Below are 15,010 nucleotides of genomic sequence, written 5' to 3'. Positions count from 1 at the left end.
AACAGATATGGAGATAATTACTACCCATCGAGTGTTGGGTTGACGCTACAGCCGGATCAATTCAATGTTTGTTTTTCTAATGATGCGCCCACTTCAATATTCGACATTTGTGATATCAACATGCGATTAGAGGCAGTTAATCCAGACAACAAAAGAGAATTTTACCTCCTCATGGCAGAAGACGGAAGAATATCTTTGACACGTGAGACAACGTGTCGTAGTGGACGAGTTTATAAATGGCCCTTGGATATCACCCACGCCCAATGGCACGCCATCCGTAGAGTTTACGAAAATGTGATCTCCAGTTACATAACTTTGAAGTACAAGCACAGAGACTTTTTAAAAACTTTTAAAATGGTGTCAAAACGTATACTGCCAATGGAGAAACCCAACAGTGTCCGCTATGAAGAAGCAGAGGGTGATATGAATCGTTGTTTTGCCATGGTCTTATACAAACACATAGGTGAAAAGAAAGGTCTTAGCCCACCTATGCGAATTTGCGACGAAGATATTGAAATCTCTGACTTAGTCTCCATCAGAGACTTTAATGAGTCTTGTATGTATCTCAATGTTGTGGCATTAGCCAGAGACTTTGAACTATAACTTGTTGATAATCACAAGTTGTTCCCAGACCAAGAACCATTAATTGACTTTTTAAGTGAGAACTATTTAAAAAATATTCGATTGGATGAATGCATTGCTGCTGCAAGGAAGGATTTTTGTAGTTATGATTTTTAATTTTTTTTTAAGTATTTAAATATATTTGTTTGAATAAATGTAATTAGTTTGTTAAACATTTTTGTTTTTTTCTTTCCATGTGTTAACTGACTTTTCATTTTTCAGAGGATTGTGAAATTTTCTTTTTCAGCAGGCATGAATTTTCTTTCTTTCACGTCTTTTCAGAGAGAGACAGTTTTATTGTTAAAAGTTATTGCATGATGTTTGTTATTTAAAAAAGAGATAATATTAATTTTTGTGGTATTTTGTTCCATACCAATATATTTAAATTTTAATTCTTTACTAAATTAACTTTATAGGAATACTTTTTCTTATTGATAGAATTTTGTTATGGATAGTTTACTTTCATCTGTTTATAAGAAACCTGAACACCCAGGAAGTTTTGGTGGTGTTGATGCAATTTATAATGCCGTGAAAGGTAGAGTGAAGAAGAGTGACATTAAGAAATGGTTAGAAACTAAAGATTCTTATACGTTGCATAAACCGGTTAAACATAAATCTAGGCGAAATCGAGTGATTGTTGGTGGTATAGATGAACAATTTCAAATCGATTTGGTCGATTTACAATCATTAGCAAAATTTAATAATGGATATAAATATTTGTTAACGTGTATAGATTGTTTCTCTAAATTTGCTTGGGCTGTGCCTGTAAAAGACAAATCAGCCAAAAATATGTTGTCTGCTTTAAAAACTATTTTTAAAGAAAGAAAACCAGAAAATTTACAGTCAGATAAAGGAACAGAATTTACAAACAAGACTGTGCAACAATATCTTAAAAGGATAGGAGTTCATTTTTTTACTACAAATAATGAAACGAAATCAAGTATCGTGGAGAGATTTAATCGCACTTTAGAAACGAAGATGTGGAAATACTTTACAGAATTTAACACAAAGAAATATATCAATGTTATTTCAAAGTTAGTTCATAGTTATAATCATACTAAACATCGAAGTATAAAAATGGAACCTACTTCGGTGAATATCGATAACAAGTATGGAATACTTTATATAAGGATATGATAAATAATGAAAAACCTGTTTTTCAATTAGGCGACATAGTTCGTATTAGTAAATCAAAACTTACATTTGAGAAAGGTTATGAAAATATTTGGACGCGTGAATTATTCGTCATAGATAAAATAATCACGCGAAATCCCATAGTGTATAAATTAAAAGATTTAATGAATGAGCCAATCGAAGGTACTTTTTATGCCGAAGAATTACAAAAAGTTGTTGATTCTGGTTTTTATCCAGTTGAAAAAGTCATTAAGAAGAAAAAAATGAATGGGAAGATGCAATATTTTGTTAAGTTTCTCGGTTATTCGGATAAGTTTAATGATTGGGTGACGGATGTTCAAAAAGTATAAATAGCAGAGCGCATTCCTTAAAAGGTTCATTTTAAAAAATGTCTTTCTACGTAACGTTACCTTCCGATAGCTCGATGCGTTTTTTTCCTGATAACAAAATCTCTCATTTCAAAAACTCAATTACCTATGCCAGTGGATTTAAAGAGTGAATGGGAAGTGGGACTCTCTGAAATCATATATCCCCATTCTTGGCTGAACGTCAATGAAACTAACAATTATTTTCATTACAAGATTAGTAATGGGAATATCGTTTCGACTGTTAAGCAAACAATTGATGTGGGATGTTATGAATCCATGTTTGATATTGTTTCAGCGATACCACTTGCTTTGCCTAAAAATCCCAGTCGGTTTACAATAAGTTACAATAAACCTACGAAACGAGTTAAAATTAATGCAGTTCAAGGTTGCAGTCTTCATTTAGAGAAGTTAGGGTGATTGTTATGTTTCCGTTCTGATACAACTATCACCGGTAATATGAAAAGTGAATTTGTTGCTGATGCATGGTCCACATTTTCGGTTTTCTACGTTTACACGGATCTTTTTTCACCTCAAATAGTGGGTGATACCCAAGCTCCTTTATTGCGAATCGTGCGAATCAAAGGACAAGATGGAGAAACAATCAGTCAGTATTATGATCGACCTCAACACTTACCCTTAATGAGACATTCATTTCAAACAATTCAAGTTGAACTTAGACTGAATTCAGGTGCTTTTGTTCCATTTGAAAGCGGTAAAGTGATGGTCGTATTGCATTTTCGAATGCGGCATTTTCTATAAAAACCCAAACTTTTTTCAAAAATGTTTCATTTCAAGTTTAACTGTCAAGATGAAAGTACCTTATATCTGCTGCTCCAAGAAATTGGAAGACCATTATTCCTCTCAATCGGGAAATGGTTTGCCATATTATCGTGGTATATCCTATCAGAAAGGTTATGGTCTGGGCGGTATATTTAGACGACTATTTAGAGCCGCGTTACCGTACATTGTTCGAGGATCCAAAACAGTTGGAAAGAAGCATTAGTCACCGGATCACGTGTTATGTCTGATGTCTTAGCAGGTGAAGATTTGAAAACATCAGCTAAAAAAAGAGCAAAAGAATCGGGAAAAAATCTAGCCAATAAGGCACTTGGAAAAATACAGTCCATAGTGGGTAGTGGACGGTATAAAAGAAAGCGCAAGTCTAAGAAAGAGATCATTTCATCAAAGAAACAGAAAGCGAGAGGTCGTGATATTTTCGACTCATCATGACGTTTGTTTTAAAAGGTTCCCCGGAATGTGTGAAATCTGAATTGGAATTGTTTCAGATGCCTGGCACACAGACAGTTATTCAAAGCGGACAGTGGGTTGAATTTCACCCGTTATCGAATGTGTTTGATGGCGGTCCCGTCGAATTTCACATTTCTGGGTCAGGTGATGAATTTATTGATTTAAGTCAGACTCAACTTCATGTGCAAGCAAAAATTTTAAAAGACGATAATACCAATTTGACGGCAGCGGATGATAACATTGGCCCAGTTAATTTATTTTTGCACTCCTTGTTTTCTCAAGTGGATGTATCTTTAAACGACCGCATTATATCGAATTCGAGCAACACTTATCCTTATAGAGCCTATATTGAAACGCTTTTAAACCATGGATATGATAGCAAAACTTCACAATTGACTGCAGAGCTTTACTATAAGGATTCTAACGATGGACTTAAAAAAAGATCTGAATACTTTAAACTAAGTTCAAGTGTGGATATGATTGGATGTATTCATAGTGATCTATTTCACCAAAATAGGTTATTATTAAATATGGTGGATATAAAAATTAAACTGAGTCGCAGTAAACCAGAGTTTTGTTTGATTGGAAAAACAGGTTATAAAGTTATATTAGATAGAATTTCTCTTTTAATAAGAAAAGTACGCGTGAGCCCCGGTGTTATTCTAGGCCATGCAAAAGCTTTAGAAAAAGATACTGCAAAATATCCTATCAACCGAGTCCTTTGTAAAGTATATTCCATTCCGAAAGGAAATATGTCATTTGTGCAAGACAATGTGTTTGTGGGACAAATTCCTAAGCGACTCATCATAGGGTGTGTCGAAAATGATGCATTTCACGGAACATTTGAGAAAAACCCATACGATTTTAAACACTTTAATTTAAATTTCATCGCAGTCTACGTAGATGGACAACCAGTCGCTCATAATCCACTAGAACTCAACTTTCCACAAAAACAGTATATCAGAGCTTATCAAAATTTATTTATGAGCACTGAACACATGAGAAGTGACAAAGGTAGCTTTATTTCGAGAGAAGAATTTTGTGAGGGTTATACTTTGTATGCATTTGATTTATCACCGGATTTATGTGACGGCGAGCATTTTAATCTAATAAAACACAGTAATTTAAGAGTGGAAATGAAATTTGAGAAACCGTTAGACAAAACAGTGTGTGTCATTGTGTTTGCCGAATTTGAAAACATTATAGAAATAAACAAATCAAGAGACATTATATACGACTTTGGAAATTAAAAAAGAATGGATGGAAGAAAGATTTATGACATTTTATCAAAAGATCCCGCTACAGCATTCAGATTTAAAGGTGTTTATTCAAGATACCCTTATTGCAAGAAAATGAAGCTATTATCGTCAACACGGATGAATCCACTCGACCAGGATCTCATTGGTTAGCTCTATACATGGGTGAAGGAAAAATACTGGAATTTTTCGACTCCTATGGACATTCACCTGATTTTTTTGGACTTGATGTATATAAATTATTTAACATTTCTAATGCATGCTATCTCTTTTCAATCTCTCACTTCGAATGAATGTGGAGCCTATTGTATTTTTTTCATTTATAAGCGTTGTCGCGATCACTCTATGTTATCCATTATAAGACATCTCAATGTAAACAGAAAAAATGATTTTGTTATGTATCAATTTGTCAGAAAGAAATTTGGTGTGCGTTTTGCTTTCAAACAATAAAATTATTTATATTTTTAAAAAGGTTGTGTTTTTCTTTACATACCGTTTTTTTAATATTATTTATTTTTTAATTAATATTCCTGTTTGATTTTTCTTAAATAACAATGGAGTTTCCAATGCTTAAAAGTCCATTTACTTCTGTGCTGGCCGGTCCAACAGGCTGTGGTAAAAGTCAGCTAGTTAAAAGAATAATTGAATTTAAGATTATAAAACCTTTTCCGCAAACGGTAGTTTGGTGTTATGGAGCTTATCAATCCATGTTTGAAACCATACCGAATGTGACATTTCACGAGGGCGTTCCCTCCGATTTAAATAATATTTCAAATGCACTCATTATTCTAGATGATCTTATGTCTGAATTAGGAAGCAATTCCAAATTAACTCAATTATTTACGAAACATAGTCATCACCGTAATGTCTCCGTCATTTTTATTGTGCAGAAAATTTTTCATAAAGGAAGAGAAATGAGAGAAATTTCGTTAAATTCTCATTATCTTATTCTTTTCAAAAATCTCAGAGATCAAAGTCAAATCACTTATTTGGGGAGACAACTCTATCCAGCAAAAGTAAAGTTTTTTCAAGAAGTGTATCAGGATGCAACTTCAAAGCCTTATGGGTATTTATTAGTTGATTTAAAACCGGATACTAACAATAATATGCGCCTGCGCACAGGTATAACTCCGACTGATAAAATGATTGTGTACCAGCCTCGTTAATCATTTGTTCATTAACCTCCGTGAAGATGTATCGTTTTAGATTTCGAAGGATTTTTATTTAGTCAAAATCGAATGATTATAAAAGAACTTGCTATTTTTGATATAAAGTCTGAATCTTTGAGTCATTGGGCATTTCAATCACCTTTTTAAGTTTATAAACCTAACGAAGTACGGCAATATTTTAGGATCAAAAATAATACACATGGATATAATTGGTGTTTAGGTAAAATGTCATATAGTGCGTTATATTATATTTTAGAAGAGATATTTCAGAAGTATGAAATTATTTATATAAAAGGAGTTGAAAAAACAAAATTTATTCAACACTTTACCTCTTGCATTAATTTAGAAAATATAGGATGTCCAAAAATCAATGATTTGGCTCCTTTTCGCGTTAACTGTAACTTTAAACACTTGGATAGAAATCATTGTACCATTATCAAAGCTGAATCATTTGGTCGTTTCCTGAAGTATAAATTAAATCTCACAACGATTGAAACAATCAAATGCGATTAGAATGTCGGACAGTAAGCACTGTTGTCTCGCGGTCTTAAAAGCTGTGGCTAAATCCAAATCGAAGCGGCACTTTTTGAAACATTGTTCATCTAAATCTATTAAACATATTTGTGAATGCGTACTTAATTTGTTAAAAGGTAATATTCCTCTTAATAAAAATCAGAAGAAAAAACTTTCACCCTTTAAAAGAAGTTTACGAAAAATTGCAGACAAAAAAGTACCTTTATTCCGCAAGAGAAAAGTTCTTGTTCAACAAGGTGACGGATTTTTAGGATTTCTGATACCAGCAGCCATTACAGCTTTAACATCTTTAATCAATGGATCACGCTAAAAAATTTATTCTTGTACCGGAAGATAGGTTACAAAATAATACTGTCGAATATCTATCTGAATTGGACAAGCAAATGCACGATATTTTAAAAAACAAAAATATTACTGAAAATGAAAAAGCAGATTTATATTTACAAATTCTTCAAAAGTATGTTAAATTTCCAACTTTTATGGAGAATAAAAACGAACCAGTGGATGAGCTCTCAAATAAAGTGGAAGAAAAATCTGAAGAAGTGGAAGAAAAATCTGAAGAAGTGGAAGAAAAGACTAAAGATATTAAAGAAGAAGAAGAAGAAGAAGAAAATGCTTCGAGCCATTTAATAGAAACACAGCTCATGAATATTGTACCTAAGGGTCAAAAGGAACGAGCGAAAGAGTTTTTACAATTCCTACAAACTCATAAAAAACTGTTATCGTGGACTGAAAAAGGTGAAATAATGTATAAACATAAACTCTTACCTGGAACCAATATTCTTCATCTGATAAATAGTGTAATGAGAAATGAAAAGAAACAGCCCAAAGGACAAAAAGTATTCTTCGAAGCTTTAAAAGAAATGAAAACTCCCGAAGAATTTGTCATTAATAAAAGACTGTTACCTGTATCATCTTCTGCAGCACCAGTATTGTTTGCTAGAAAAAACAGATGGCTAAAATACTAAAATATTCTGTAAACCATTAGTCGTATTAATAAATGATTTTAAAATATAAACTTGTATTTTTTCGACTTTCATTAAATTCTTTTTTCATTCACACACACAATACAAACAAGGAGACATCCGTAGGTCCCTCTCAAGGAGACCTTCCAGGGTGCGGGACGAGGACCCTTCTCCTATGGCACTCCGCGGTTTTTTAAGTGGGCGTCGCCACTAGGCACGCTTTTTTTTTGAGTGGGTCGCATCCACTATGCACGCTTTTTTATGAGTGGGTCGCATCCACAAGGCACGCTTTTTTTTATGAGTGGGTCGCATCCACTAGACATTTTGATCCTTTAAAATCCATAAGGGAGAGTTGTGTAATCAGTCTCGTTAATAATCCTCTTGTCGTAAACCATACGATACTTCTTTGTTTCCGTCATGTTCACAACCTTCCTCTTCTTTGGCTGGCGGACAATTTTTGAAGGATTGCAGAGAGGTATTGTGGTTTCTCTGTCCAAAGAACACACAAGATGTTTAACTGAATCGAAATTCAGGATTTCAGAGTTTCTAAAATTCAAAGAGAAACCTCTAACTTTACAGCATGTTTTGCCCGACGCTGTTCTATAAGCGTAGTTTTTTGCTCCGCCTGTGGAAAAAAAGCAATGCTTCTTTAAATTTCTAAGTAATTATATTAATAACTGAAAAATATGAAATTAAAAATATATTTACCAGAAACAAATGATGTAATCACATCTCCGTCAAGCTCATCTGTGAATTCGCCCAAGAAGTTTTCCAAAGGTGGGTCATTATCTCCTGTGCTTGCATAAATAATGGAATCCGTGTCATGGTATAGGACGGAATCACCAAGTTTATCCATCTCTTCATAGAGTTTTAATCTGGCCCATGCGGTTGTAAAAGACGCTATAAATATGTTTGTTGTTGTGTCTTGGTCGATAAATTCCTTCACAGCTTCCCACTGTATTGCAGCAACTTCGGAACTTGGAAAATATATATCTTTAACCTATAATTAAAGCAAAATAAAATTTAAATTATATTTGAGTTAAATTATATTGAAATTAAACATATATTTTACTTAAATACACGCAAAAAAGATATCTTTTTCGTAGAATCAGCCAGCATCTTATTAGGTATCGTTTACGTAGGTCGTTTACGTATGTTAAAAGGGGTTTGAAGAGGTTCATTGCCCATCTGAAAAAAATAATTTTTTTGTAACACAAGAGAAAAAACAATTCAAAAAACATTCTTTCAACTAAAGAAAAAAAAGAAAACCCACCTTCCCCAAAAATTGTTAAGAAATGCTTTGGATACTGCCCGTCGACCAGGATTTTTTTCAATTCTTGTTGGGTCCACATCTATTCCTTCTCTGTTTTTATAATCTTGAATGTATTGTAGTTTATCTTCTGGACTCACACAATTTGCTGGCCAGCCACTACTCTCTTGTTTGATCTTTAGGAAGAGATCGATATATGAACGGAAGAGACGGTTGGATTTCTCCTTGAAGTTATAGACTTCGTATATCTAAAAAGCAAGAAATAATAAAGATAAATATACATACACAGCATTTTTATGATTATTTGAAAACATAAGAATTAAAAAAAAACTGAATAACCACCTTAACGATTCTATATCCCTTTTTAATGGCAAGTTTAACCTCCTCGGATACCCAGGTTCCAATTAATGAACGTTCTTCATCTGTGTGCTGGCAGACTGTTTGAGCCAAATTGTCAGTGCACTTTCTACATAGCGGGAACATCAGTTTCTGATTAGATCTGTACGGCAGAACAGGTAAGTACAGTCCTCTTGGTGGTAAGACCTTGCATTTTATTAACCCAAAGTAATTATTTACATCCTGAAAATCCGATGTTATGATTTCCGGATGACCAACTGGGTAGTCACAATATTTGTTTACCTGAAAAATAAGAGGCGATAATATTAAGCAAATAACATAATACTTATAACATATTAATAAAATTTGTTCAGGAATTTCACCCCTGAAAAAAAAAATTACTTACCCATGGGTATAGCGAGGTGAAGTCGACATATTTTGCTTCACCTTCGTAGTACAGTCGTATGGCATTAGTCCTACCGCCAAAGAAGGAATCTCTGGGTTTCAATCTATCTTGCACTTCATGATTCTTAATGAATTCGTTCAGCTCTGGACAATCCTTCTTCATTTTTTGAAACTGATGCTCCCACATCTCAATAACTCTGTAGCCTGAGGAGCACAACTTTTCGGTTAACTCTCTTGTCTTTTTTCTTAGAGCTGACATCGTTATTTTCTTTAAAGGGTGCACAGCATCTCCTTCGTAGCACTCTAGGCACCCATGGTAGAAGCATCCCTAGCATTGAAAAAATTATAATGACGTAAAACGCTCGACAAAAAATTAAAATATATATGTATATACATAAGAATAAAACTTACATGGTATTGATAAATTGTATTTGTAGCACTACAGAACCCATCAACACTGACATTATTGATTTTGACTTCTCCACATCCTGTAAGAGCATGTTGAATTTGGATATGCTCCTGACGAGCTACAAAATCCAACCATCTAACAGCGTCTGCACTGAAATTGGTTGCATTGATATATCCATTCATTGGAACCATAGCAATAGTCCCTTCTACAATGTGTTTGCTTCTATAGACAGCCATGCAAGACGAAGCAATTGTAATATAACTGGGAGAAAAAAAAACATAATTAAGATTTTTATTTAAAAGCAGTACCATTTCAGATTTTTTATTCAGAAAATTAAAAGAGCTTACCGAAAAGGATCGACCCCTGAAATTTGTATCATCTCCGATCGGAATACATTGCAACATCTTCTTAATATGTCTACATCGGAACTAAAAAGAAGGAAAAAATTTTTTAACACCAATTCATAATACGGTTGCACCTTAAGAAATTAAAAAAAGATAATAATTACCTGCAATTTTCCTTCATTTCTTTTTAAAAATCAAATTCATCTTCCTTGTGATCATCATACCACTTTAAAAATTCAGTTCGATTATTGGCAGACATTGTGTCTGGGCAAAAAAAAGATCGGTCCGGCAGTGGTCCTACATAGCTTTGGTTTTCCACCGTGTTGAATAAGTGGGGGAAAAAACCTTTCTTAAGCTCAGGAATCGCAAAACAAGAGGGTAATTTTGCTAAGGCAATCGGTAAAAAATTATATGAATCAATAATTGTGATTCGCAAATTCGGATGAGTGATGCTCATGACTTTTGAGCCGCAAGGAATAACGTCAGGAGTAGTGCCTTGCTCTGAAAGCCATGCTGTAATGAATTGACCGTCGAACCTAAAATCAAAAGCAATACTCATAAATTTAATATTTTTAAAAAATTAATGATGAAATTTGCATAGATGACTTAATAGACATACAACATACCCCTTCATATTATGGGCGATTGCTGTATATTGTTTGTGGTCTGGTGAGAACAACCAAGCACAAAATTCTTGGAGAGCTGTGTAACCTTTAAAAACTTTCTCGTTTCCCTGAAAATCTTGAGCTACAGCAAAATTCACCCTGTGTTCGCCTGAACTCTGGTCTGTTTCGAAGTCGAAATATATTAACTTTTCTGTTTGCTTTTTAGCATCAATTTTCTTCAAGTAGCAAAGATGATGTTCATTTTCAAATTTACCACAAGAGACGCATTTTGAAGTATCGCAGCGATGAGCCTCACGTGGGCAATACTTCCTCAGAATAACTTTGGAACAACGAGGGCATTGGTATAACTAAAATAAATAAATAAATGAAGTGTTAAGATTGTAGGTAAAAAATAGATTAAAAAATATCAATCTTACTTTATCGCAAATTGAAAATTTTTGCCTATTCTGTTTCGCTTTGTGCGAATCATAACACTGTTCAGATCTACACAATCGGTCGCAGTCCTTGCATCTTTTAGGGTTTTGTGTAGGTTGGCACTCTAGTTTTCGGCAAACGGGGCAAACATATTTGCAAGCGTGATTTTCCTCGTGATCATAAGCCTTCTCGCATCCGATACAATAAAAATTGGACGCATAGAACCCTGTCATGGTTGTAATAGGACTATAATGCTCCTTATGTAACCATAAGTTAATTCGTTTCCGCCTTGGAGTATCACTCTTGTACGATAGCTGAAAATTATATGAGAACAGTTGAAATATTTATTTGTCATAAAAAAAAAGATATTGTTAACATAAAAAAAAAAAAATTGATAAATAACACAGCAAAAAAAAATTACTTTTTTTCTCCTTTAAATATTAATTAATGCTACTAGGTCTATTTTCTTTAATTAAATAAATAAAATAATAAGTTGATCATAAAACAGTCAAAATAGAAAAAACAACATTATTTTATTTAAACAACAGTTTAAATTCATTGAAGTCGAAATCGAAGAAATCAATATAATAAAGTATATTCTTAAAATTTTAAAGAAAATCTAATCTTTCTTTTTTTGATACCAAATTTAGAAGAAGAAAAAACAATATATAAATATCACGAAGAAACAAGCATGTAACTAATAATTTTATATGATTAAATTATAGTTAAAAAACTGACCCCGTTTCCATTTGTGGAGGAAAATACCACTATTTGTGTGTCTAAAAATTCCTCAAACCTTGCAATTTCAGAATATGTGCATGGACCTAGTGGAACATCGGCGTCTTCATGTAATTGTTTTGCCCTCATCATTAACGCTGGACGACATGCCTTGCGGAAAGCATTTGTGGATCTTGTATCCCCATCATTCAAAGCAATTGCCCTGACAATAGCCTTTGCACAACATAGCCCAATATCATCTCTTGGAATGAAGATAATTGATCGTTTTCGAAGCTGGTCAATCTCATTGGTTGAACTGTCTTTTGAAGTAATTCTTTCCGAATTTTGGCAACGGCAAGGCATAGCTTATAATAAACTTTCTTGCATTTCTTTTCCTCGCTCTTACTTGAATGTGATCTCGCGTTGATAACTCTCCTAGTACCGTCTCCTGCTCCGACATCCCGTTTCACCGTTATCACATCGACGGTAAATCCATCCGACAATTTTATTTTGTCCTTCGATTGTAAAACTTTGAGAACGATCCCAAGAAGCTTCTCTAGAGTGAAATCTCTGACTTGTTGCAAAGTGGATGATATTGGCTTATCCAATCCATCTGCCTGGATACAGAATCTCACTAGATCCGTGGGTCTCAACCCAACAAAAGTGCGCTCTATTAACAGAGTGAATAATTCTCTAACAATTTTCACGGCTGTTATCAACGGTCTTTCTCTTAAATATTCTGGTATCCTATCATCATCGATTCTGGCACGGTAGGTAATTTCATTCGCCCGGTATGTATTGTAGTCACGCTGACGAAGTGGTACCAATATCATGGCATCGTTCAACTGATAAGAAAAATAAAACAATTAATGTTGCAGATATTAATTATTCAATTGAATTACTAATTTAAATAAGTATCATACATACATTGAATGGCGGAACTCCGGACGGTCCGGGGTTATCCTATAAAAATAAAGATAATCATCACTGTAATAAAACATTATTAAAAATATAAATTGTATCTAAAGCAAGAAAAAATTTAATAACCTGTAAACCTAACCCATCTTGAATAAAATTTAATCTCCCAAAAAATTGTGAGCTGTCTATATAGCTCTGAGTAAGTGCTCCACGAAACTAATAATTGAAATAAAATTAATATTAAGTAATGAATGAAGTAATTAATAAATCAAAGTGTTTTACAAATTTATAAAAAGGATACCTACAAGGTAATCATCACTATCATTGAGTGGAATATCTGGATCGTCAAATAACGTGTTTGAAGAGTCGTCGCACGATACCCGTGAACACCACTACAGAATAAAATTAAAATAAAAAAAAAGTAATCATTAACAAAATCTAAATAAAACTATGAAAAAAAAACAATAAAAATGAATAAATTATGCTATATTAATACCTCATCATCAGAATTTTGCAAAGGTATTTCAGAATCCTCAAAAATAATCTAAAAATATGGAGAATATATTTCAGAAATATATAACTTATATTACAAATTAATAATAATAATAATAATAAACTTTTTTAAAGTTACTTACATTGCTTTCTGAAGAAGAACTATCAGATCTTCGTCGTTTATCCATATTCATTAATGCACACCACGTGCAACCGCAAATAAGAAAAGCGAGCAACGCTATCGAAAACACATTCAAGTAAGAGCGAGGAAAAGAAATGCAAGAAAGTTTATTATAAGCTATGCCTTGCCGTTGCCAAAATTCGGAAAGAATTACTTCAAAAGACAGTTCAACCAATGAGAAAATATTAATCACATCACGTGCAACTGCGCGAGTGAAGAGAACGGAGTTCAATACCTGTACGTCACTGGTCAAGATGAATCTTGTCCGAATGCGATCCCAACATGTTGATGACTCAACCCAAGTGACGTCGGGCTAAAACCGGTACTCCCCCCTGGTCAAGATGAATCTTGTCCGAGTGCGATCCCAGCATGTTGATGACTCAACCCAAGTGACGTCGGGCTAAAACCGGTACTCCCCCCCACCCATCATACCTCATGGATCGCTTCAGTGACTAATGCTCTTATCACCACATGATGAGTTCAATCCTCAGTAATAATTATATTTAAATTAAATAATAAAACAGATTTAAAGTTATTTTATTTCTAACATTCCCTCATAGATGGCGCCACTAGAGTGAAAATCATGATATCATTTATTTATTATGTAATAATTAACACGTGTATGATCAGTACCGTTGCCATTCAGAGAAAGTTATAATATCCTTTCGAGGGGCAGAAATAATTACTTAATAACTGCCAAGTGAAAATATATCGATGAAACTGTAGGATAATATCGATATAAAATCCTTTTCATTTATACACGTGCTCAAAATACAAAAGTTTAACTTATTTACACATATCTAACCAAGCATTCGTGGGTCAGTGGTTATGATATCCAACTACTGACCCACGAAGGCTTTTTGATTGGCGTGAGTTCGATCCTCAGCCTTAATTATATTTAATAAATAATAATAGAACAGAAATTAAATATTAAAATAGATTTAAAGTTATTTTATTTCCATTATCCCCACATAGATGGCGCCACTAGAGTAAAAGCATGATATCCGTTATGTATTAAGTAATAAAAAAGATGACGTCATTACTTCATAATATACAATATTTCACACCGAATAACAAAGTTTATAAGTGTTGCCACCGCAAGAAACTAATATTAAAATTATTATGTGTTGCCACCCTCAAAAAAGTAATAAATGAAAATAATATTTAAAAAGCAAAACTATATTAAAAACAGAAACCGAAACTAAAAATATATTAGGCTTAAGAAAAAAAGAAATAAGCTCCCCATGACGCTGCAGACGAAGTTTCGATTTAAGACGGGGAGAAATAAACACACGGGCAGAAATAAAAACATCCGGTTAATAGACGGGCAGAAATAAGCAATTTCCGGTTTGGCAGAAATGAGCAACTTCCGGTTGGGGCAGAAATAAGCTCCGGTTGACTTTGAGTGATTACGTCACTTCCGTGGCACGTACATCGGCTATTACTACTGACTGGATACCGTGTTGACAAATCTTCTGGACACTGTTTCAAAGTGATTGGATTTAAAATGTTTAATGCATATTGTTTTATGAGAAGGATTTGCAGAAAGAGGACTGTGCTTCAAAAATACACTTTCAAGTTGAGGATTGCTAAAAAATCGAAA

The 15,010-nt window shown here is 33.6% G+C and overlaps 4 protein-coding genes across 7 annotated transcripts; 1 reads left to right on the top strand and 3 right to left on the bottom strand.

The window, feature by feature from the left end:
* Nucleotides 1-3,349: 3,349 nt before the first annotated feature.
* Nucleotides 3,350-4,621, top strand: LOC107440193 (uncharacterized protein F54H12.2-like). The gene has a single exon (XM_016053046.3). The coding sequence runs from the start codon at nt 3,350-3,352 to the stop codon at nt 4,619-4,621; it is 1,272 nt and encodes a 423-aa protein (XP_015908532.3).
* Nucleotides 4,622-7,627: 3,006 nt separating this feature from the next.
* LOC122273618 (uncharacterized) lies at nt 7,628-9,048 on the bottom strand. The gene is made up of 4 exons (XM_087152710.1): nt 8,908-9,048; nt 8,569-8,813; nt 8,004-8,272; nt 7,628-7,920 (listed from the first exon to the last, which is right to left on the bottom strand). Exons 1-4 carry the CDS (start codon nt 9,046-9,048, stop codon nt 7,628-7,630), a joined length of 948 nt encoding a protein of 315 aa, XP_087008836.1.
* On the bottom strand, nt 8,912-10,181 carry LOC147802466 (uncharacterized). Its single transcript, XM_087153641.1, has 2 exons — nt 9,718-10,181; nt 8,912-9,634 (listed from the first exon to the last, which is right to left on the bottom strand). Exons 1-2 carry the CDS (start codon nt 10,117-10,119, stop codon nt 9,281-9,283), a joined length of 756 nt encoding a protein of 251 aa, XP_087009767.1. The 5' UTR covers nt 10,120-10,181; the 3' UTR covers nt 8,912-9,280.
* Nucleotides 10,182-11,796: 1,615 nt separating this feature from the next.
* Nucleotides 11,797-14,383, bottom strand: LOC147802465 (uncharacterized). Of its 4 annotated transcripts, none has more exons than XM_087153672.1 (3): nt 13,370-14,383; nt 13,231-13,278; nt 11,797-13,126 (listed from the first exon to the last, which is right to left on the bottom strand). In XM_087153672.1, the coding sequence occupies exon 3, from the start codon at nt 12,647-12,649 to the stop codon at nt 12,026-12,028; it is 624 nt and encodes a 207-aa protein (XP_087009798.1). In that variant the 5' UTR covers nt 12,650-13,126; nt 13,231-13,278; nt 13,370-14,383; the 3' UTR covers nt 11,797-12,025. The 4 variants fall into 3 exon arrangements, with proteins under 4 accessions (XP_087009798.1, XP_087009801.1, XP_087009800.1 ...); XM_087153674.1 differs by having other exon boundaries at nt 13,231-14,383; XM_087153673.1 differs by having other exon boundaries at nt 11,797-13,278.
* Between the last annotated feature and the right edge of the window lie 627 nt (nt 14,384-15,010).

Source organism: Parasteatoda tepidariorum, chromosome 10 (assembly GCF_982258835.1).
Source record: "Parasteatoda tepidariorum strain Cologne lab strain chromosome 10, Ptep-v5.0, whole genome shotgun sequence".
In the NCBI taxonomy this organism is placed as follows: domain Eukaryota; kingdom Metazoa; phylum Arthropoda; class Arachnida; order Araneae; family Theridiidae; genus Parasteatoda; species Parasteatoda tepidariorum.
Note: the sequence above shows the minus strand (reverse complement) of the source record. Positions and strands in the feature narration are given on the sequence as shown.

Bases quoted from the DNA above. Each gene is read 5' to 3' on its own strand.
- LOC107440193 (XM_016053046.3), top strand. From the start codon at position 3,350: ATGACGTTTGTTTTAAAAGGTTCCCCGGAATGTGTGAAATCTGAATTG.
- LOC122273618 (XM_087152710.1), bottom strand. From the start codon at position 9,048: ATGTTCCCGCTATGTAGAAAGTGCACTGACAATTTGGCTCAAACAGTC. The intron at 8,814-8,907 runs GTGGTTATTCAG...CTTGCTTTTTAG, and splicing joins AGGGATATAGAATCGTTAAG to ATATACGAAGTCTATAACTT. The intron at 8,273-8,568 runs GTGGGTTTTCTT...ATATTTTCCAAG, and splicing joins CTTAACAATTTTTGGGGAAG to TTCCGAAGTTGCTGCAATAC.
- LOC147802466 (XM_087153641.1), bottom strand. From the start codon at position 10,119: ATGTTGCAATGTATTCCGATCGGAGATGATACAAATTTCAGGGGTCGA. The intron at 9,635-9,717 runs GTAAGTTTTATT...TTTCAATGCTAG, and splicing joins ATACAATTTATCAATACCAT to GGATGCTTCTACCATGGGTG.
- LOC147802465 (XM_087153674.1), bottom strand. From the start codon at position 12,649: ATGATATTGGTACCACTTCGTCAGCGTGACTACAATACATACCGGGCG.